Below are 19,616 nucleotides of genomic sequence, written 5' to 3'. Positions count from 1 at the left end.
CAACCCTGGCCGTTGGTTGTCGGGGTCTGCGGGCGGGGGGCTTATCGGAATCTGGGAGCCCCCTTTAATAAGGGGGCCCCCAGATCCCGGCCCCCCACCCTATGTGAATGAGTATGGGGTACATGGTACCCCTACCCATTCACCTAGGGGAAAAAAAGCGTCAATAAAACAAACAGTACACAGGTTTTTTAAAATAATTTATTAGGCAGCTCCGGGATCTTCTTCCGACTTCGGGGGTCCTCTTCCGACTTCGGGGGTCTCTCCGCCGTCTCCTCCCGGTGTCCGCATCTTCTGCCGGCTCCTCCGCTATCTTCTGCAGCTCAATTGCTAGCGGTGGTCCGGACTTCTGCCTTCTTCTTTTCTTCCAGAGATGTTGACACGACGCTCTCTCCAGCTGGAATGGTCTCTGAACGCTCCGCAACGGACTTATATAGGCGGTGACCCCGCCCCCTTATGAGGTCACTGTCCCAGGGCATGCTGGGGCTGTGCCATCATAAGGGGGCGTGGTCATCACCCGGTGACCACGCCTCCTAAAACGTCACAGACCCAGCATGCCCAGGGACTGTGACGGCATAAGGGGGCGGGGTCACCGCCTATATAAGTCCCTTGCAGAGCGCACAGAAACCATTCTGGCTGGGGAGAGCGTCGTGTCAACATCTCTGGAAGAGAAGAGGGAAGAAGATGATCCAGAGGTCCGGACCACCGCTGGCAAAAGAGCGCCAGAAGATAGCGGTGGAGCCGGCAGAAGATGCGGACACCGGGAGAAGACGCCGGAGAGACCCCCGGAGTCGGAAGAAGATCCCGGAGCTGCCTAATAAATTATTTTAAATACCTGTGTACTGTGTTTTTTATTGACGCTTTTTTCCCTAGGTGAATGGGTAGGGGTACCATGTACCCCATACCTATTCACATAGGGTGGGGGGCCGGGATCTGGGGGCCCCCTTATTAAAGGAGGCTCCCAGATTCCGATAAGCCCCCCGCCCGCAGACCCCGACAACCAACGGCCAGGGTTGTCGGGAAGAGGCCCTTGTCCTCATCAACATGGGGACAAGGTGCTTTGGGGTGGGGGGGGGGCCGCAGCGCGCCCCCCTCCCCCAAGGCACCAAACCCCCCATGTTGAGGGCATGCGGCCTGGTACGGTTCAGGAGGGGGGGGGGCGCTCGCTCGTCCCCACCCCCATTCCTGTCCGGCCGGGCTGCGTGCTCGGATAAGGGTCTGGTATGGATTGGGGGGGACCCCCCACGCCGTTTTTTCGGCGTAGGGGGTTCTCCTCAAGGTCCATACCAGACCCAAGGGCCTGGTATGCCCCTGGAGGGGGAACCCATGCCGGATTTTTATTTAAAATTTGGCGCGGAGTTCCCCATTTGAGCACAAGTCGCATGCCGAAGTCGGATCATGCGAGACAGCGATCCGACTTCAATGATAGTCAATAGGCTGAAGTCGGATCAAAGTCGGATCCAAGTAGTACAGGGAGTACGCTCTGAAGTCGGAGCGACTTCAGTAGTGTCTATTAAGACGCTCCCATGCACTGTAATGTGAATCTCTTTCTGGGGCGACTTGGGGCGACTTGAGGGCTTACAAGTCGGATCCCAAGTCGCGGTAGTGTGAACCGAGCCTAAGAGTGATACTTTCACAATAACGCAATATAGGAAATAATCCTTTCCCTATACCTGGTTACAGTACAATTGGAATTGTGATACAGAGGACAAGCAAAATTAATAGAACACACATTTCCAATGCAATGATTAACAATCTATCCAATGGTATGACTCCCGGGCACAATCAATGATCTTAAATCATTTAAAGGGAATTTAGGTACACTGTACCATCAGAATTTAGATACATCACCTTACTCACAGCCCTGATAAAAACCAATTACATCACGTTCATGACATGAACCAAAAGACATGGAAACTACATTTAGGTTCTAGAGTTTAGGAGTATGCCTGCACATGGCAAGAGGAAATCATGAATGAGGCAAGTCTTATGCATATCTCTTCACATACAGTCCACTCTGCTGCAATCAGCTGGGAACATACAGTAAGAAGAGCTGCATTCAAAATGCCAGCAGATGAGGACTCATGAGGACACTTCTCACCAACCTGACAAAACAAACTCACCTGCCTGAGGCCGATCTTCTTGCTGTCCCACATCTGTTTGAAGTTCCAGAAGAAAGGCTGATCACACTTCTGACAGGAGTCACTATCCAACCATTCTGGTGTCTGCAGTACAACAAAAGACAGGCAAGGTTACTCAGTACTCCAAAGAATAATTATCCTCTTTAAAGTATTGAAAAGGAAACCTTTGTTACTGATTTAAAAAAAAATAAACCTGTCATGAGACGTAAGTGAAAGCTGCCGTTGCTCTTCTGAAAACAAAATTAAAGGGTTAGTTCACCTTTACAGAAAAAAAATGTAAAGTTGAACTAACACCAAACCCCAACTTGCACCCCCCCCCCCCCCCGATCCTCACTGTTCTTACCTCCGGAGATCCTGAGCTGTCAGGGCTCCCACAGTGCCGCACCAGCGGTTTAGGGATTTGAAATCCCTGCTTTTCTTCTTCTTCTCTGTCAGCACTTCCAGGATAGACCAGATGGATTCTGATTGGTCAGCGCCATCACATGAATGGCGTAGACCAAGCAGAAACCATCCGGTCTGTTACGGAAATGCTGACGAAGAAGAGGGAGAACAGGGATTTCAAAACCCTGGATTGCCTGGAGCGTCTGCAGGCTATTTATCAGACACAGAAGGCTCATTCTGCAATAAAGTTACATCATTTTGCTCCAGCCCATCAACACAGCTGAAGACCTGGCACCTGGAAAAAGCTGGGGAGAAGACTGCGCTAGCGAGGCGAGTATCTGAGACTTAAGTCCAGCTTTAAAGTTGTTTTTTTTTTTGCTCTGTATGTGGCTCTTAACTTAACTCCTGGTATAAGGAAAAAAAAAAAAAAAAAAAAGTCATTCGGAAGCTAGTGGAGACCTCAGTGGATGGAGTCTTATATTGCTGTGCCATATGACTGGATGCATCAAAGAATGTGCTTCATGTTTTGTTGGTTGGAGGATGTTCTGTTCATAAATCTGCATAAAAGTGCTATTGGAGTTGTTTGTGCTGACGAGGATGTGTGACATCAACTTGTGCACAAGGCTTGATACGGTTTATTTTTCTGGATACAGAATAATAAAAGTTCACTATAGATTATATACAACCACTATTAGCTGAATTTAATGGAGTGGAATAAATACAAAATATGTAGTGTGAAAAGATTTGGGCATATTTTTAGGTGACCCATTAGCACAGCCTTTCTCAAACAGTCTTTAATGGAACCATAGGGTTCCTACAGAGGCTTCTAGGGGGTTTCTTGGGCAATGAGCAATTTCTGACCCACACATAATTAACCACTGACATCAATGAGGCTTACGTTAATAGTAGGTGGGCATTCTTCCCACTTACTACTAATGTAAAGGGCATTCCACCCGCTGACCACCAATGTAAAGAGCATTATACCTGCTGACCACCAATGTAAAGAGCATTCTGCCCACTGACCACCAATGTAAAGATCATTCTGCCCACCAAAGTAAAGATCATTCTTTCCACTGATCACCAATGTGAGGAGCATGCTACCCACTGTTCACCAGTGTGAGGAACATTCTACCTAATGATCACCAGGGTCTTTTTTTGGTTAACTCTCCCTAAAGACCACCAATATAAGAAGATCCAATCTAAGACAACCCTCCAATGGCTCTCAACAGCCTCCAATGCAAGGGAGCAAATCACTGACCATCAATGTAAGAGGCACTGAGCATCATTTCTTCACTGACCACAAATATCATTTACAGTTTTCTGTTTTCTAAGTAAGTATGCTAGGGCTGAAACAACTAATCGATTCATCGACAACTAATCGATTATGAAATTAATCGATTACTATTTTCATAATCGATTAATCGGCCAGTAAAAAAAAGCTAAAATTAGCCCTATATAGTACACAAAGAGCAAATAATCTCTACTGTAAATATTACTTTCACTGTTGCACAGTAAAAAAAATGAATTTTTTATTTTTTTTTAACTCCATTATGTTACTAAATGTCTTAGCCTTGGTTCCCACCCATGTGTTTTTTGGTGCTTTTTGCAGAAACGCACTACAGTTCATTTAACGTTCACATCTATGCTGTGTATTTGGAAAGGGTCAAGGACCTTTTTCAATGCAAAACGGTGCTTTTTTGGTTCAATATACTTCAATGGAGAAGCTGCAGAAAAGCATGTAATATTACAGTTCTGTTTGAAAATCTGCAAAACAGTCTAGAATTTTTTTTTTTTTTTAATAAAAAAAATTTATCTGAGTCCAGATTCAACCTCTAATAGTATATAGAGTATATCTCTTCTGTCTGTTATTCTCAGAGAGGATTAAAGATTTTACTCCCTAACCATATAGTTGGTTATCTATATTTAACCCTGTGTATAAAGATATTTAGGAATAAATTGCCTTTTTTTAAACTTTACATATTAACTAAATTATACACCACACTTTTTTTTAAGGTTATTAACCGATTAATCGATTAATCGAAACAATAATCGGCCAACTAATCGATTATGAAAATAATCGTTAGTTGCAGCCCTAAAGTATGCCACATGCCTTATTTTATTTTAAACTGCAACACATTGTTCCTGCTAATGTACCATGTGCTATTGATATAGTAATTAGCAGGGGTTTCCTGAGAGCTGAATGTTATTTCAAGGTTTCCTTCAGGTTAAAAAGTTTAAGAAATGCTGCACTAGTGTTACTTTTTGTGTGGTTACCCAGTTAATAGCCCAGCTCCAGGTAATTACCCTGGCTCAGAGTAAACTGATTTTAACCCATTACACTGCATAATGGCTTAGGAAGAGGTGTATGCAATCAATACCAAGGAGCAGGGGCAGACTGATAACTCAGGGGGCCCCCGGGGCAATAGGAGATTATGGGGCCCCCAGGCAATCAGAGAGTATGGGGCCACACAGTATACACACACACACAGTATACACATACATGTACACACAGTATACACAGACAGATGTAAAAAAAAAAACACAGATTTATACATACTGTCCCTGGTTTTACTGAGGCTGGCAACCCTGATGGGGCCCCCTAGTGGCCCAGGGCCCTCGGGCAGTGCCCGAGTTGCTCAATGGTCAGTCCACCCCTGCCAAGGAGTAAGATTATTGATGTACAATGCAGTATTAAAATTTAATTTTTGCCTGAGTTGGGCTAAAGCTAAACTCCAGGCAGATATAAAAAAGACATACATTAATGAAATGGGTTTATTTATTCATTAAATAAATGCATTTTAATATGCAAACACATTAGATCAGCCTCTTGCAGTCCCTTGTAAAGAAGAGCTCAGACTGGGAAACCGTGGCGGCTGCTCACTGGAGGCTCTAATTGGCCTTAAAATGGGTGGGCTTGTGGCGCAGAGCACTGCGCCCCATGCCCACCCACTTTTGACAATAGCGAATTAATATTTGCTATTTCCTTCCTGATTCTCCTCCCGGCCAATTAGGAAGCGGGTCTCGAGACCCGATTGGCCGGGAGGAGAAGCAACCGGATTGGTTGGTAGGATAAGCAGCCGGGAAGCAGCCGAGGAGAAGCAGCTGGGAAGCAATTGATACCGACAGGAAGCTGCCGAGGAGAAGCAGTGGGAAAGCTGCCTGAGACCAGGATGGGGTAAGTAGTGAGGGACGATCGACTGATCAAATCTCCCAGCTGCCCCCCCAAAAAAATGTGAGCACCAGCCGCCACTGCTGGGAGAGGAAAAAGTAGCACAGGGAGCCATTCAAGCAGTGTTCACGTGCTAACAAGGAACATGCTGATAGGAGGCAAGAATAGCGTGACGGAGAGATGAGTTGATCAGTCTCCCAATCTCCTTTCATTGTCCAGTCACAGGCTGGGTTAGAACGAGGAGCATTACAAGTTTAACTGCAGCAGATAAAATGAGGTCTCCTGCTGTTTGAGCTTAAGCCCTCGTTCACACTGAACATGGCTTTCAAATTGTGCAACTTCATCTGAACTCGCACGATTTCAAAGCTGCATTTTAGTCCAACGTCGGGGGCACCTTAAAAGACATCTGTGCGGGTTCATGCACAAATGTCTATTGAAGTCGCCCGCGAAGACGCCAAAAGTAGTACAGGAGCTACTTTTGGAAATCGGTGCGGCGCCGCAAAGTCGGCATCGCTCCAATTGGGACGGTGCCATTGCTGGCAATAGGCTGCCATTTCACCTGTCAAATCTTGCCAATGTGAACAGGGGCTAAATGTCTTTAGGCTTTAATCCAAACTATGTGAAGAAACATCAGAGTAAAGTAAATATCCTGGAAACTCCAGGCGTTTTTCTTTCACCTGACAGCAATTAGCAGCTGGGTGAGTCTTTGAAAATAGAGATACCCGACTCTTATAAAGCATGAAAGAGATAGTTGAAGGCTTCCCCATTTTCACTATTTTAAGTAGAATTTAAAGCATTTGTAAATTTGAATTTTTTTTTTTTTAAATGAGCCCCCTGCAGGCTTGTGCAATAATGTGCTAGTTTGCACTTCATACTAGCACACTATGGTAGACTTGCCTTTCAAACTGAGCTGTCATAGCTCCCTGCACTTCCATCATCGCCCGGTCTTCCTTCTGGGTTCATGCTCTCCAGCCATTTGAATAGCCAGGCTCTTCCATGCACAGTACTCTCTGAATTATTGGCACACTCAGTGTTCCCTGAATGCCGAGCGTCACTGTCCATGTACAGCGACATCATCGGCTGGAGTCAATGTGAATATCTACTAAATGGTGCAAATTTAGTAGACATTCACAGTACCTACCAGTAAGCCTTATTATAAGCTGATCTGTAGGTACAAGTTATAATTCAGATTTTTTTACCACTGTAAGTAGCATAGCTGCCTAGTCAAGGCTGGACATGGAAGACCACCTAAAATCTCCCATAGAACTCTGTCAGGTAAGGATTCAATATCCATCATATCACTCCAAGTGAGCTGGAAGAAGCTTTAGCGGACACCATAGTAGTACCCCAGCCAAGTGTACAACACTACTAACACAAGTATAAACTGCATAGAACTGTGGCTAAGTGGTTAGCACTTCCTACTATCTGCACTAGGGTAGTTTGAATCCCAACTATGAGACTACCTTCCTGGAGTTTGCATGTTCTCCCTGTGCCTGCGTGGGTTTCCTCCGGTTCCTCTGGTTTCCTTCCACACTACAAAGACATGCTGGTAGGTTAATTGACTCCTAACTAAATAGGCCCTACAATGCGTATCAGGGATGCCTCAATACCATTTTTTTTTTTTTTCAAATTACTGATACCTACTGCAACTGTTTTGTTTACACTTCAGCTGTCAGCAATGGTACAAAGCATTGAAAAGTTATTTTCAAATTAAATACATTTATTTTTTTCTTTAATTTTGTGCTTTTTTTTTCAATGTGAAACGTGTAATATGTTAAAGGTGTTAAAATATTAATGAACAAAGCAATCAAAAAAAAAAAAAGTTTCAAGTATTAATAGTTTATAAAATAGAAGTGAACAAAAAAAAAAAATCAACAGGAAAATAATAAATAAATGGAGGAAAATATAGTGCATCCAGAAAGTATTCACCTGGCTTTACCTTTTCCACATTTTGTTATGTTACAGCCTTATTCCAAAAACGATTTAATTCATTATTTTCCTCAAAATTCTACAAACACCACCCCATAATGACAGCATAAAGTAAGTTTGTTTGAAATCTTTGCAAATTTATTAAAAATAAAAAAATCACATGTACATAAATATTCACAGCCTTTGCCATGACACTCAAATTTAAGCTCAGGTGCATCCTGTTTCCACTGATCATCCTCGATATGTTTCTACAACTTGATTGGAGTCCACCTGTAGTAAATACAGTTGATTGGACATGATTTCGAAAGGTACACACCTGTCTATATAAGGCCCCACAGCATAGACGTGCGCACAGGGTGCGCCGGGTGTGCCCAGGCACACCCTAATCCCCCCCATGCGCATTATTGTTATCGTTCTGTGTAGCAACAGGAACATGGGAAAGATCTCCCTCTTACCGGTTCTGCCATAAGAGAAGTGTTTATCCTTTTCTCTTTCACTGTGCCAGCAGGGAGATCAATGTGGCGGGGTCATATATATGTAGATAACATACACATGCATGCATGTTTGAGCTTAAGGGTGCACACCCTAATGCATTAGGCTGCGCACACCTATGCCCCACAGTTAACAGTGCATGTCAGAGCACAAACCAAGCCATAAAGTCCAAAGAATTGTCTGTAAACCTCCGAGACAGGATTGTATCGAGGCACAGATCTGGGGAAGGGTACAGAAAAATGTCTGCAGCATTGAAGGTCCTAATGAGCACAGTGGCCTCCATCATCCATAAATGGAAGTTTGAAACCACCAGGACTATTCCTAGACCGGCCCGCCTGGCCAAACTGAGCAATTGGAGAAGGGCCTTAGTCAGGGAGGTGACCAAGAACCGGATGGTCACTCTAACAGAGCTCCAGCATTTCTCTGTGGGGAAAGAAGAACCTTCCAGAAGAACAACCATCTCTGCAGCACTCCACCAATCAGGCCTGTATGTTAGAGTGGCCAAACTGAAGCCACTCCTCAGTAAAAAGGCATATGACAGCCTGCCTGGAGTTTGCCAAAAGGCACCTGAAGGACTCTCAGACCATGAGAAACAAAATTCTCTGGTTTGATGATACAAACATTGAACTCTTTGGCCTGAATAGCAAGTGTCATGTCTGGAGGAAACCAGGCACCGCTCATCACCTGGTCAATACCATCCCTACAGTGAAGCATTGTGGTGGCAGCATCCTACTGTGGGGATGTTGCTTAGTGGCAGGAACAAGGAGACTAGTCAGGATTGAGGGAAAGATGAATGCAGCAATGAGAACAGAGACATCCTCAATGAAAACCTGCTCCAGAGCCCCCTGGACTTCAGACTGAGGAGAAGGTTCATTGTCCAACAGGACAACGACCCTAAGCATACAGCCAAAATAACAAAAGGAGTGGCTATGGGACAACTCTGAATGTCCTTGAGTGGCCCAACCAGAGCCCAGACTTGAACCCGATTGAACATCTCTGGAGAGCTCTGAAAATGGCTGTGCACTGACTCCACTCATCCAACCTGATGGAGCTTGAGAGGTCCTGCAAAGAAGAATGGGAGAAATTGCCCGAAAATAGGTGGGACAAGCTTGTAGCATCATACTCAGACTCGAGGCTGTAATTGGTGTCAAAGGTGCTTCAACAAAGTATTGAGCAAAGGCTGTAAATACTTATGTACATGGTATCTTTTTTGTTTTTTTATTTTTAATAAATTTGCAAAGACTTCAAACAAACTTCTTTCATGTTGTCATTATGGGTTATTGTTTGTAGAATTTTGAGGAAAATAATGAATTTAATCCATTTTGGAATAAGGCTGTAACATAACAAAATGTGGAATAAGTGAAGCGCTGTGACTACTTTCCAGATGCACTGTAGGGAGCTAATAAGGGCTGATTAGAGTAAACTAAGGGTTAATAAGGGATTTAACAAAGGAACATTTAATAGAACACAAAACTTTTTTTTTTTACTTTACAGGTTTCAAATGAAATCTAAGAAAGAATACCGCGCTAGTGGAACATATACATCAAGCTAGAGCAGCTGCTAGAGTGAGATACAAGCACAAAAATGTAATAGAAAAAAATGTAGCAGCGCTAAACTAAACAAACATAAATAAATTAATTATTGATAAATCAGTAGTAAAGTGGCAAGAAGTATTGTTATTAAACCAAACGCAATCCTAATGTTGAAAATGATCAGAATTGAAAATGTCCTTTAGTAGGAAACAAATCGTGCTCAAAGTTCATAAACCAAGTGTAGGTAATAATATATTGAGTGAAGAAAATGAATGAATCATCCACCGCAACCAAAGTGAAGCACCACACAGAATGCGCGCTTACCCTAAGGCAAGCTACAAGAGCCTGCAGCCTATTACCCGGCTAAGGCCTTTATCCAAGGATAGGAAAAAAATTTTGCCACAGCAGGATCATAGGGATGTAGTCAGCACTCAACCCGGATCTCCCGATTCCCGGGTTCAGATATGTGGTCAACTTCAGGTACCGTTCAGTTGTTCCCCAGAATAGAGAAACTCACCATAGCATAATACTGGTGGATCACTGTTTATTAAAAATAGAATAACACTTACAATTTTGAAGGTTAAAAAACACATAACAGCCGGCCAGCTAATGCGAACGCCCGTCCACTCGGACTCACACGCGATAACGTCAGCACGTTTCTCCAAAGGGAGGAAGCTGACGAGCTGACGTTATCGCGTGTGTTTCCGAGTGGACGGGCATTTGCATTAGCCTGGCCGGCTGTTATGTGTTTTTTAACCTTCAAAATTGTAAGTGTTATTCTATTTTTAATAAACGGTGATCCACCAGTATTATGCTATGGTGAGTTTCTCTATTCTGGGGAACAACTGAACGGTACCTGAAGTTGACCACATATCTGAACCCGGGAATCGGGAGATCCGGGTTGAGTGCTGACTACACCCCTATGATCCTGCTGTGGCAAAGGTTTCTCCTATCCTTGGATAAAGGCCCTAGCCGGGTAATAGGCTGCAGGCTCTTATAGCTTGCCTTAGGGTAACGCGCGCATTCTGTGTGGTGCTTCACTTTGGTTGCGGTGGATGATTCATTCATTTTCTTCACTCAGTATATTACCTACACTTGGTTTATGGACTTTGAGCACGATTTGTTTCCTACTAAAGGACATTTTCAATTCTGATCATTTTCAACATTAGGATTGCTTTTGATTTAATAATTATACTTCTTACCACTTTAATACTGATTTATCAGTAATTTATTTATGTTTGTTTAGTTTAGGGCTGCTACATTTTTTTCTATTAGGTTTCAAATGACTTCATCTGCAGAAGTTGATCCCTTTGATCTGTAGATGAATTAACAGAAATATACAAAAGAAACAATGTTTCTTTTTATCTTAGTGTTAAAGGGCTGCTTTTTTTTTTTTTGACAGTTCCAATTGCCAGACTTCATTAACACTATAGCTATCAACAGGGGAACCTCACTAACAGCTGAATGAGCATGGGTGTCCGCAGGTAGGGGCAAGCGGGGTCAAGTGCCCCCCCTGGAATCAGGGATCGGATTGGCACATTCAGCACAGTGGCTATGGGGGTGCGGGCAGCCAGTGCGGTGACTACATCAGGATGCTGTCAACCCCCCCAATCAGTGTAGTGTGACTGCGGGCTCTTTTCCCTGCTCAGTCTAGCAGAGAACTCGGCAGCGCTGTGTCAGAAGAAAGGTGAGCTGCAGGCTGTAAGAGGTTTACCTCGCTCGCCCCCCCTTTCTCCTGCAGGGAGAAGAGACGGCGGCTCTCACCAGGTTCCCCGCCCAGCTTCCTGCCTACTCTGTTCCTTCCTCATTGGCCATAACTGAGGGCCAATCAAAGGAGACTAGGAGAGGAGAGCATCACAGGACCTGTAGTCCTGAAGATTGGCGGCCCCATTTTCCACAGGAAGGAGGCTACAGCTCGATCGAGAGAGATTGAGAGACTGTAGCCTGGAAAAAAGCTGAGGGAGTGAGTGCTACCAGACAAAGAAAGAGGCGTGTGCTGGGCAGAAGCCAGAGAGAGAGCCCATTATACCCAGCACCACCAGAGAGAGAGCCACGCTACCCAGCGCCACCAGAGAGAGAAAGCCATCGCCCAGGTACAGACATGCTACACTACTGACCAGAATCGCCCTGGGGAACCCAGAGTGAGAGATCGTCCAGCCGGAGGGATCATGCTGTAGTTTTGCTGGGTCTGGTAAGAGGGCCTGTCGGCCATTATCTATTACTTATCCTAGGGACTGTACTACGCCTGCTGTCTCTGACCATGATAATGTGATAATGACATTGTCAAAAAGGGGCGGCGCATGGGTGACCCTAAAATGATGCCCCCCCCCCTGAAAAAAGTTCTGCGGACGCCCATGCGAATGAGGCATCGGTTGTAAAGGACGCGGCGGCTTCGCTCCTTAACAGACATTTGCCTTTTTTTCTTTTCTTTTTTTTAAATTTCAGCTGTCAGTGGGTGGAATTCCATTGACAGCTCAAAGAACCAAGCCTGAAAGCATCGGTGCATTTGCACGAGTACCGATACTTGTGCAAATTCTTAGTATCGGTACCGATACCTGTATTGGTGCAACCCGAACGTGTATGTATGAAAGTGAGTTAGGGATCTTAGATTGTAAACTCCTTGATGGAAGGGACTAATGTGAATGTACATTATATGTAAAGCTCTGTTTAAATTGATGGCGCTTTATAAGTACCTGAAATAAACTATAAGCAGAAGAAAATGATCTGTAATCTTACTAGAAAACCCATAAATCTGAATAATGCAACACATTTAGATAAGTGCTGATAATAGTGAACATTATAGATGTCAAATCTACAGTTTGAGAAAATAGCAGAAGCATTCAGAAAAAATAAACTCCTTGGCAACTGTTAAGCATGGGGGTGGATGTGAGATGGCTTTAGGTTTGTGTGGTAGCCTGTGGCACAAATGAAATATGCATGCAGAGGGAAGAATAGGTTCCACGAAGAATCATATTATAAGTGAAGCCAATATTCCCTCTGATAGCTCAAATACAGGTAACTTCCGCTTTAAATCAGCAGTTGCTGTGACGTGTCACTTTCAAATTTGTCAGGTTATGGTTGATTATTGTGTAACCTTCCTTCAAAAAAAAAAAAAAAAGCAATTTGAACTGCCTAAGCATTTAAACAATTCCATAGGACTGTCCCTTTACATTGGAAGCTTAGACCCCGGAGGAGCTGAAGACAACACATCTAACCCTCCTGTATGGACAGATCAGGTCGATCATAATTGCCTTGTTTTCATGCTGCGCTTTGATCTACCTGAGCTTTGCATCAAATAATGAGGTCTATGGGAAATCATGTAATGGACAGGATACATAAAGACGTGCGGGTCACAAGACCTTAGGAGTATTGCTCAGTAGGTCCGTGGATGTAATGGTGATGTAGATTACACCGTGGCTTTACTAGAATTCCCATCCTTAAATGATTATACAGACTTCTTTCTTCATTATGAATGACATATTAAAAATGAAAAAATAAGAGTTCTTCGCACTCAGCTGGCCTGTGTGAAGTATTTCTTTTGCTCGGTCACAGAACAATATACAAATCTCTGGCAACAGGCAGCCTGTGTCTGAGCTCATCTTTGTTCTGCAATACATTCTCTGAATTGTGAAAGCACATTTACTGTGAAAAAGCAACCGGAGGAGAGAACATAAAAGCACTATTATGAGGATGTCTTTGGTACAAACAGAAAATAAACAAAGCCTTACGCGCAGCATAATGGGGATTTGTAATTACAGAAATCCGCAAAGGTATTGACAATCCTAAGGGCCCCTTTATAAACCAGCAATACAGTCCCTACCTACTGCAGCGTCAAAGCTGAACTTTATGAATGCAGCTATCTTACCATTAATACATCATTAAATGTATGTTTTTACTACAAGCAGTTTAGGTGCCTGACTTTGACTTTGTATCAGACTCTTGCAATCTACTTTACAGTAGAGCAAGGGGTCAGCAACCTTTTTCCACTTAAAGTGGATGTAAACCCTCTCCTATACCCAGTGAAGTGAACAGCCTCAGATGATACACGGGGATGAAACAAATCTCCCTATTTAAGTTTTACTTGTATATCTGCTGTCTTCATCTTTATATATTCTTTAGAAAGTTCAGATCGTGTTAGGAGATTTTCTCTTCCTGGTTAGCACTGCAGTGAAGTCTGGGCATACAGCCAAGACAGCTGATTGGAGGAAAGGCACACCGCCCCCCTTCTTATAGGTAGAGAGTTTCAGAACCATTTGAATAGTTCAGCTTTCTGCTAATGTATTTATAGCATCCTCCCCAACACAAAACTCAGGCTGCTTTTATCTCAGTTGACTGAGAACTTGTCAGGAGTTATCAGGCTGATAACAGAAGAATGGAGCAGGAGACAGCTCTGGGATATAAGGGTTGATTTACTAAAACTGGTGTAGCTGTGACTGGTAGCCAATCAGCTTCTAACTTCAGCTTTTTCAATTAGGTTTTGGCAATAAAACCTGGAAGCTGATTGGTTTATATGCAGAAGTGCACCAGATTCTGCACTCCCCAGTTTTAGTAAATAAACCCCAGGGTGCTTTGAAGAGAGATAAGAAAACACTGCAGATATATGTGCCCAGCTCAAATTTCATTAATCGGGTTTACATCCACTTTGAAGTGGATGTAAACCCGAATTTTTTTTTTTTTTTGAGGTCATAATGTAGAAAATAAGATTTCCCATCATTTGATCCCAGTCTTGCCACAAAGAGTTAACCCAGCTCTGAGCAATCCTCTTTTATTGTTCAGTGAGATAAAACTTGACAAACAGAGAAAAACTTTGTCAAATCCTCCCCCTTGCTGTGAGTGACAGGTGATTTACATATCTCGTGCACTAGCCTAAGAGACATGCAGTATTTTTTAATTCCCTCCCACTCCTTTCTTCAGCAGCTCTGCAAGGATTGGCTGTTCCACACCTCATCATGATTTGGCATGCTGAAGTCATGTGGTTACTTTCCTGTCTTTTCACTGGATGTTAGAGATCATAGCAGAAGTTCAGTGTAAGAAATACACAGGAGAAAATGCATATTGACAAGGGGAGTGTAGAGGTGGGCGGGGAGTCTACTGACATCATGACTCTACCCACCGAGCTCCAGACAACAGACCCACCCACAGAATATGCAGTTTTTCGGGTCTAATAACAGAGAGAGGGGAGACATTTGACAGGTAAAGATACATGCAGGAGGCATGTATATCCTTATAGATAGCCCCTATGGCAGGAGTTTAGAAAGGATGACATTGGGTTTACATCCACTTTAAGGGCCGGATTCAATATATGTGAATGCATGGAGGGCCGCATTTACCTGCTAATAAATTAAGGTAACATCACACAGCCCCCGCACCTCTGGACCCCTTTACATTACACAGCCCCGCACCTCTGGACCCCTTTACATTACACAGCACCAGCACCTCTGGACCCCTTAACATTACACAGGCCGTCCTGCATATTACACAGCCCCCACCCCCACCCCAGCTGTGTAAGCATGGAGGGATGGGGCGCTCTAAAAAAAAAATTATTATTTATTAATTTTTTTTTATTTTTCCAGTGTCCCTCCTTTGCACTTAAAAGCAATCAAAACGCCAAGTTTGGTTGTTTTGAATACTGTAATTTTTAAAAATTTGGCACCTTTAAGTCATGATATTGCTTCTGGGTTACTAGATCTGAGACCCGATTGAAGCCAATTTTGATTTTGTTCGGGTCTCCGGCCAGCCGGCTGGTCGCTCAGGCCTCACGTTGGGACAGGAAAGCCTGGGCGAGCCGACATCTTAGCCACATTGGTAGTTATCCCAAGAAAGCCAAACGGCAGCTCTAAAAAAACGGTACAGGGGCGATGTGTGCAGCTGCAGGCATCACCCCAGTACAGCCCCTTCAAACCGAGGCCACATATTTGCGTACGATCGTCGTGAAGGGGTTAAAAGGTCTGCGGGGCGGGTACACGTGAATTCATCACATGCACTGATGGGCCGGACATTTAGAGGCGGGGCTGGCCAGAAGCAGCCGGCAGGCCATAGGTTGCCGACCCCTGCAGTAGAGCTAAGGGAGGGGGAGAGTAAAGCACAAAGAACCAGTTAGGTGTGGTGCAGCGTTAATTTTGTTGACAACTTTAGGCCACTAAAATATGAATAAAACTACAACCATTCAAATTACTAAAATACGACAAACTAAAATGGCATTTTAGTCAAGAGACTACTAAAACTAAATAAACACTGGTGCAGTGCAAGGAGCATGCTGAAAGGAGGAGCGAGCAGAGCGACAAAGATTAGTTCATCAGTAGGCTGCTTCTCTTTTAACTGTTCAGTTAGCGCACATGTGCCAAACACAAGGCCTGTGGGCCAAATTCAGCCCACCAGGCCATTTCATGTGGCCCTTGCAACCTCTCCCGCAGTTGCAGCACCCCCCTCGTCTCTGCCCCCATCTTGTCTCCAGAGGAAACAGAACTCCTCCACTTCTCCATGCAGCCACAGAGGCGCTCGTCTCTGCCCCCCTTCCGAGGGGTCGGAAGCAGAGAGGACAAAACTCCTCCTACAGATACTGCACCTCTCTGTGCAGCCACAGCATCCCCCTCATGTCAGCATTGGTCTTCCTCCAGACTCTGCACTTTTTGCTTCCCAGCTCAGTCCCCAGCTTCTTCCCAGCAGCAGAACATGGTAAAGGGGGTGCACTGTGATGTAAGGGAGGGTGGGGGACTCTTGACATCTGATGTTAGGGGGGGGTGTTCTGGACATAAAATTTGATGCCAGTTGAAATGGAGGGTCACACACCACTGGTATTCACAAGAAACTTTATTGGAGACTGTTTAGACAGAACACCATGGCAGATACAACTGGCCCTTTGAGGGAAACCATAATGCTGACGCATCCCATGATGGAATTGAGTTGGACACCCCTGAGTTATAAGATGGGGTTTGGTAGGAAACCTGTAAATGAAAGTGAAACTGCAGCTACAAAAAACAGGTCCCCTCCCCTGCTAGACAGGGCTCTGCTGTGTGACAGAGCTGTGGAAACACAACTCATTTGGCAAAAAAGAATAGATCTCATATGTATTTCATTGGTGGATTTGGCGGTGTGCCTGGAGTTCACCCTAACTTTTTAACGCCGGCACCTCCCGACCCTTTAAGGGGTTTCTGATGCCAGGAGGCGGGGCTGGATTTCTGATCATGTGACCGTGATTGGCTGACACAGCAGTCACATGATCGAAAAGCTCCTGACTGCAAGTAGAGCTTTCCGTAAACTGCCGGTGACTGTGGCAGGAGTGCACTCTCGGCACAGCTGTTTACATTCTGGTACGCACATATACGGCCACTCTGCGTTAAAGCCCACCCCCGAGGGGCCGCATATATGCATACCACCAGTGTGAAGGGGTTAAAAAACAAAAGGACACTTAAAAAGCACAGATGTGCATACTATTTCACTTGCTTCATGGCTCTGGGGAAAAAAAAAAAAAACTATTGGTCACATGACTCGTTAAAGGCATATGATTGGCCTCTCCAGCTTTCATAGTGTTCTCTGCAGCATTATGCAGAATACCCTCGATAGAAACCCACAGGTTTGTTATACTTTAACTGCATTTTGTGCCTGCATTTCATGTTCCATTCATAAAATGCAGGCACAATATGGAGTTAAAGGGGTTGTAAACCCTTGTAGTTTTTCAGCTTAATGCAGTCTATGCATCAAGGTGAAAAACCTGCAGTGCTGCAGCTGACTCCCAGAGCCCCCCTTTTACTTACCTGAACCTGGTATTTCCAGCGATGGGGATGAGCACACTAGTTCCAGCCGGTGTCTCGGGTCCTCATTAGATAGATTGATAGCAGTGGGAGCCATTGGTTCCCGCTGCTGTCAATCAAATCCAATGACGCAGGAGCCGGGAGGTGGGGCCGAGTGCTGCTGTCTGTGTCAATGGACGCAGCAGCAGGACACAGGAGTGCACGTGCACGAGTGCCCCCTGGGAAGGTGCTTCTACGTCGGGGCACTCGAGAAGAGGAGGAGCCAGAAGCGCCGTGGAGGGACCCCAGAAGACCAGAACCCTTGCACAGAGGAGGTATGTATGACGTTTAAAAAATAAAAAAATAAATAAACGAGACTTTACAACCCCTTTAAAGTATTACAAAACTTTTTTTTTTTTGTGTGGAAAGGTTTTCACTACTGCCTGTGTCCCTCTTGGGGGGTGGGATCCGATTTGTCACGTTTTGGTGACCATAGTGGTGACCATAGTGACAACTAGGGATTTCCTCACTTTGGAAGGATTTCTTCTCACTTCCTTTTTTGGCTATGGAACAGCAGGAAGTGAAGGGAAATCTCCCCAATGGGACACAGATGGCAAAAAATATTCTGGGGTGGGTTATAACCCTTATACACTCTACCCAAAATGAAAAGAAAAAAGTTTTGGCTTTAGTTCTACAATGGATAACTATATCTGCTCTCCATTTTAAATAGCCCCCCAGTGTATAAATAAAGTTGTCAAAAGTTCATTTGTGAGAGAGATTGGAACACTTAAATAAAAATTGTTAAGATCATTTCCAGTAGAAGAAATTGTGTGATCTGTCACATTTATCTCAAAATTTCCAGCAGAGAACTTAAGTGTCAGATTTTCCCTGCTTGATTGGCACCGCCCGCTATAGCTGGCAGTGATGATCAGTGTATTCTGATGGCAGGGAAGTCTCCCCACCATCAGAGTACAATGGCTCAGGGGGAGGGTTTCCACCATCTACATCAACTGCGTGGGGATTGGGGGTGGAGCCTTTTTTTTCTTTTGTTCAACCCGCTGATTGAACGAAAAAAAAAAAAAAAGACCACTTTTTGACTTTTTTTGTCATTATCTGCATCTATACTACATACTCCACCCAAGTGGCCAGAATCTCCCACATCAGATGACATCTATTCTGTATGGGTGTATCTGCCTTCCGTTCCTCATCCTCTGTTTTCACAGTACACCAACACATCACAGGCGTGGAATGCAACAAAATGGGAGTTTTATTTGAATTTAAAAAAATTAAGTCTAAGGCTTCATGTACACTGCTGCTGGTAAACAGACGTTGGGCTTTTTTTCAGCAGCCCCTGAACTCTCCTCTATGTTATCTTATCAGTACATGTACACAGGGTCGTTTATAGTAGTTTCTAGACAGTTGAGTTTAGAAGCATTTTTTGGAAAGCAAAAAAACACGTTCAGGACGGATGTTCAGAGGCATTTGAAACACCAAACGCCTGTAACAGCTTGTTAACGCGGTAACTGGCATTTAGCCACATTTCGTTTACAGGCGTTTTTAATGGAGATACATTTTTGACTATTTAAAAAAAAAAAAAAAAAAGCTTCTAAAAACGCAAACTCGGCACGTAAACGCAGCAAAACAGACGTTTTCGAACGTCGGTTACTATCTGTCAAGTTGAATAGTTTAGGAGAAGTTTCAAAATGTCCCGTGTACATTAAGCTTAAGTCAGAACTCCAGCCATATACAAAAAGACCACAATTTAAAGCGTCACTAAACTCTGGTTAAAAAAACAAAACATTTCTATTTAAAGTGATTGGAAATCGAAGACATGAAATATGAACAAAGCATATCCCTCTACAATGTGTACTTGTTTCAATGCAGAGCACCAAGTGTCACTTTTGTCTGCTGCCTCCTTCCTATGATATCTGTATGAATCAATTCTGACACATTTTCCTGACACCAGGAGAAAAATGGTGACAGGGGAGGGACCTCCAGCAGAGTGATAGCCTCAGCTCTGTTCCTCTGTGCTGTGTGAAGAGGGGTGTGTTCCTTGCCTCCAATCAGCTGTCAGAGCTCTCCTCACTGAGCTCTGCAGAATGCGACTTCAGCTCTCAGGTCCCTTCTTCTGAACTCTCAGACATGCTTTATAAATTCTGGACTTTGAACGGATGTAGAGAAGAGAAGACTGCAGATTAACAACAGGTACAACTTATGTAGAAGGATTTGTTTCATCTCCGTGTAT

The 19,616-nt window shown here is 44.1% G+C and overlaps 1 protein-coding gene across 2 annotated transcripts in view; it reads right to left on the bottom strand.

Moving 5' to 3' along the window:
* WDFY2 (WD repeat and FYVE domain containing 2) overlaps window positions 1-19,616 on the bottom strand; it is a 161,889-nt gene that overhangs the window by 26,312 nt on the left and 115,961 nt on the right. For both annotated transcript variants that reach the window (XM_073613242.1, XM_073613243.1), the window contains exon 9: window positions 2,121-2,222. In XM_073613242.1, the coding sequence (XP_073469343.1) occupies window positions 2,121-2,222 (102 nt within the window). The remainder of the gene's footprint in view (window positions 1-2,120; window positions 2,223-19,616) is intronic.

The sequence above is a fragment of the Aquarana catesbeiana genome, linkage group LG02 (assembly GCF_042186555.1).
Source record: "Aquarana catesbeiana isolate 2022-GZ linkage group LG02, ASM4218655v1, whole genome shotgun sequence".
In the NCBI taxonomy this organism is placed as follows: domain Eukaryota; kingdom Metazoa; phylum Chordata; class Amphibia; order Anura; family Ranidae; genus Aquarana; species Aquarana catesbeiana.
This window is presented reverse-complemented; position numbering and strand designations above follow the sequence as displayed.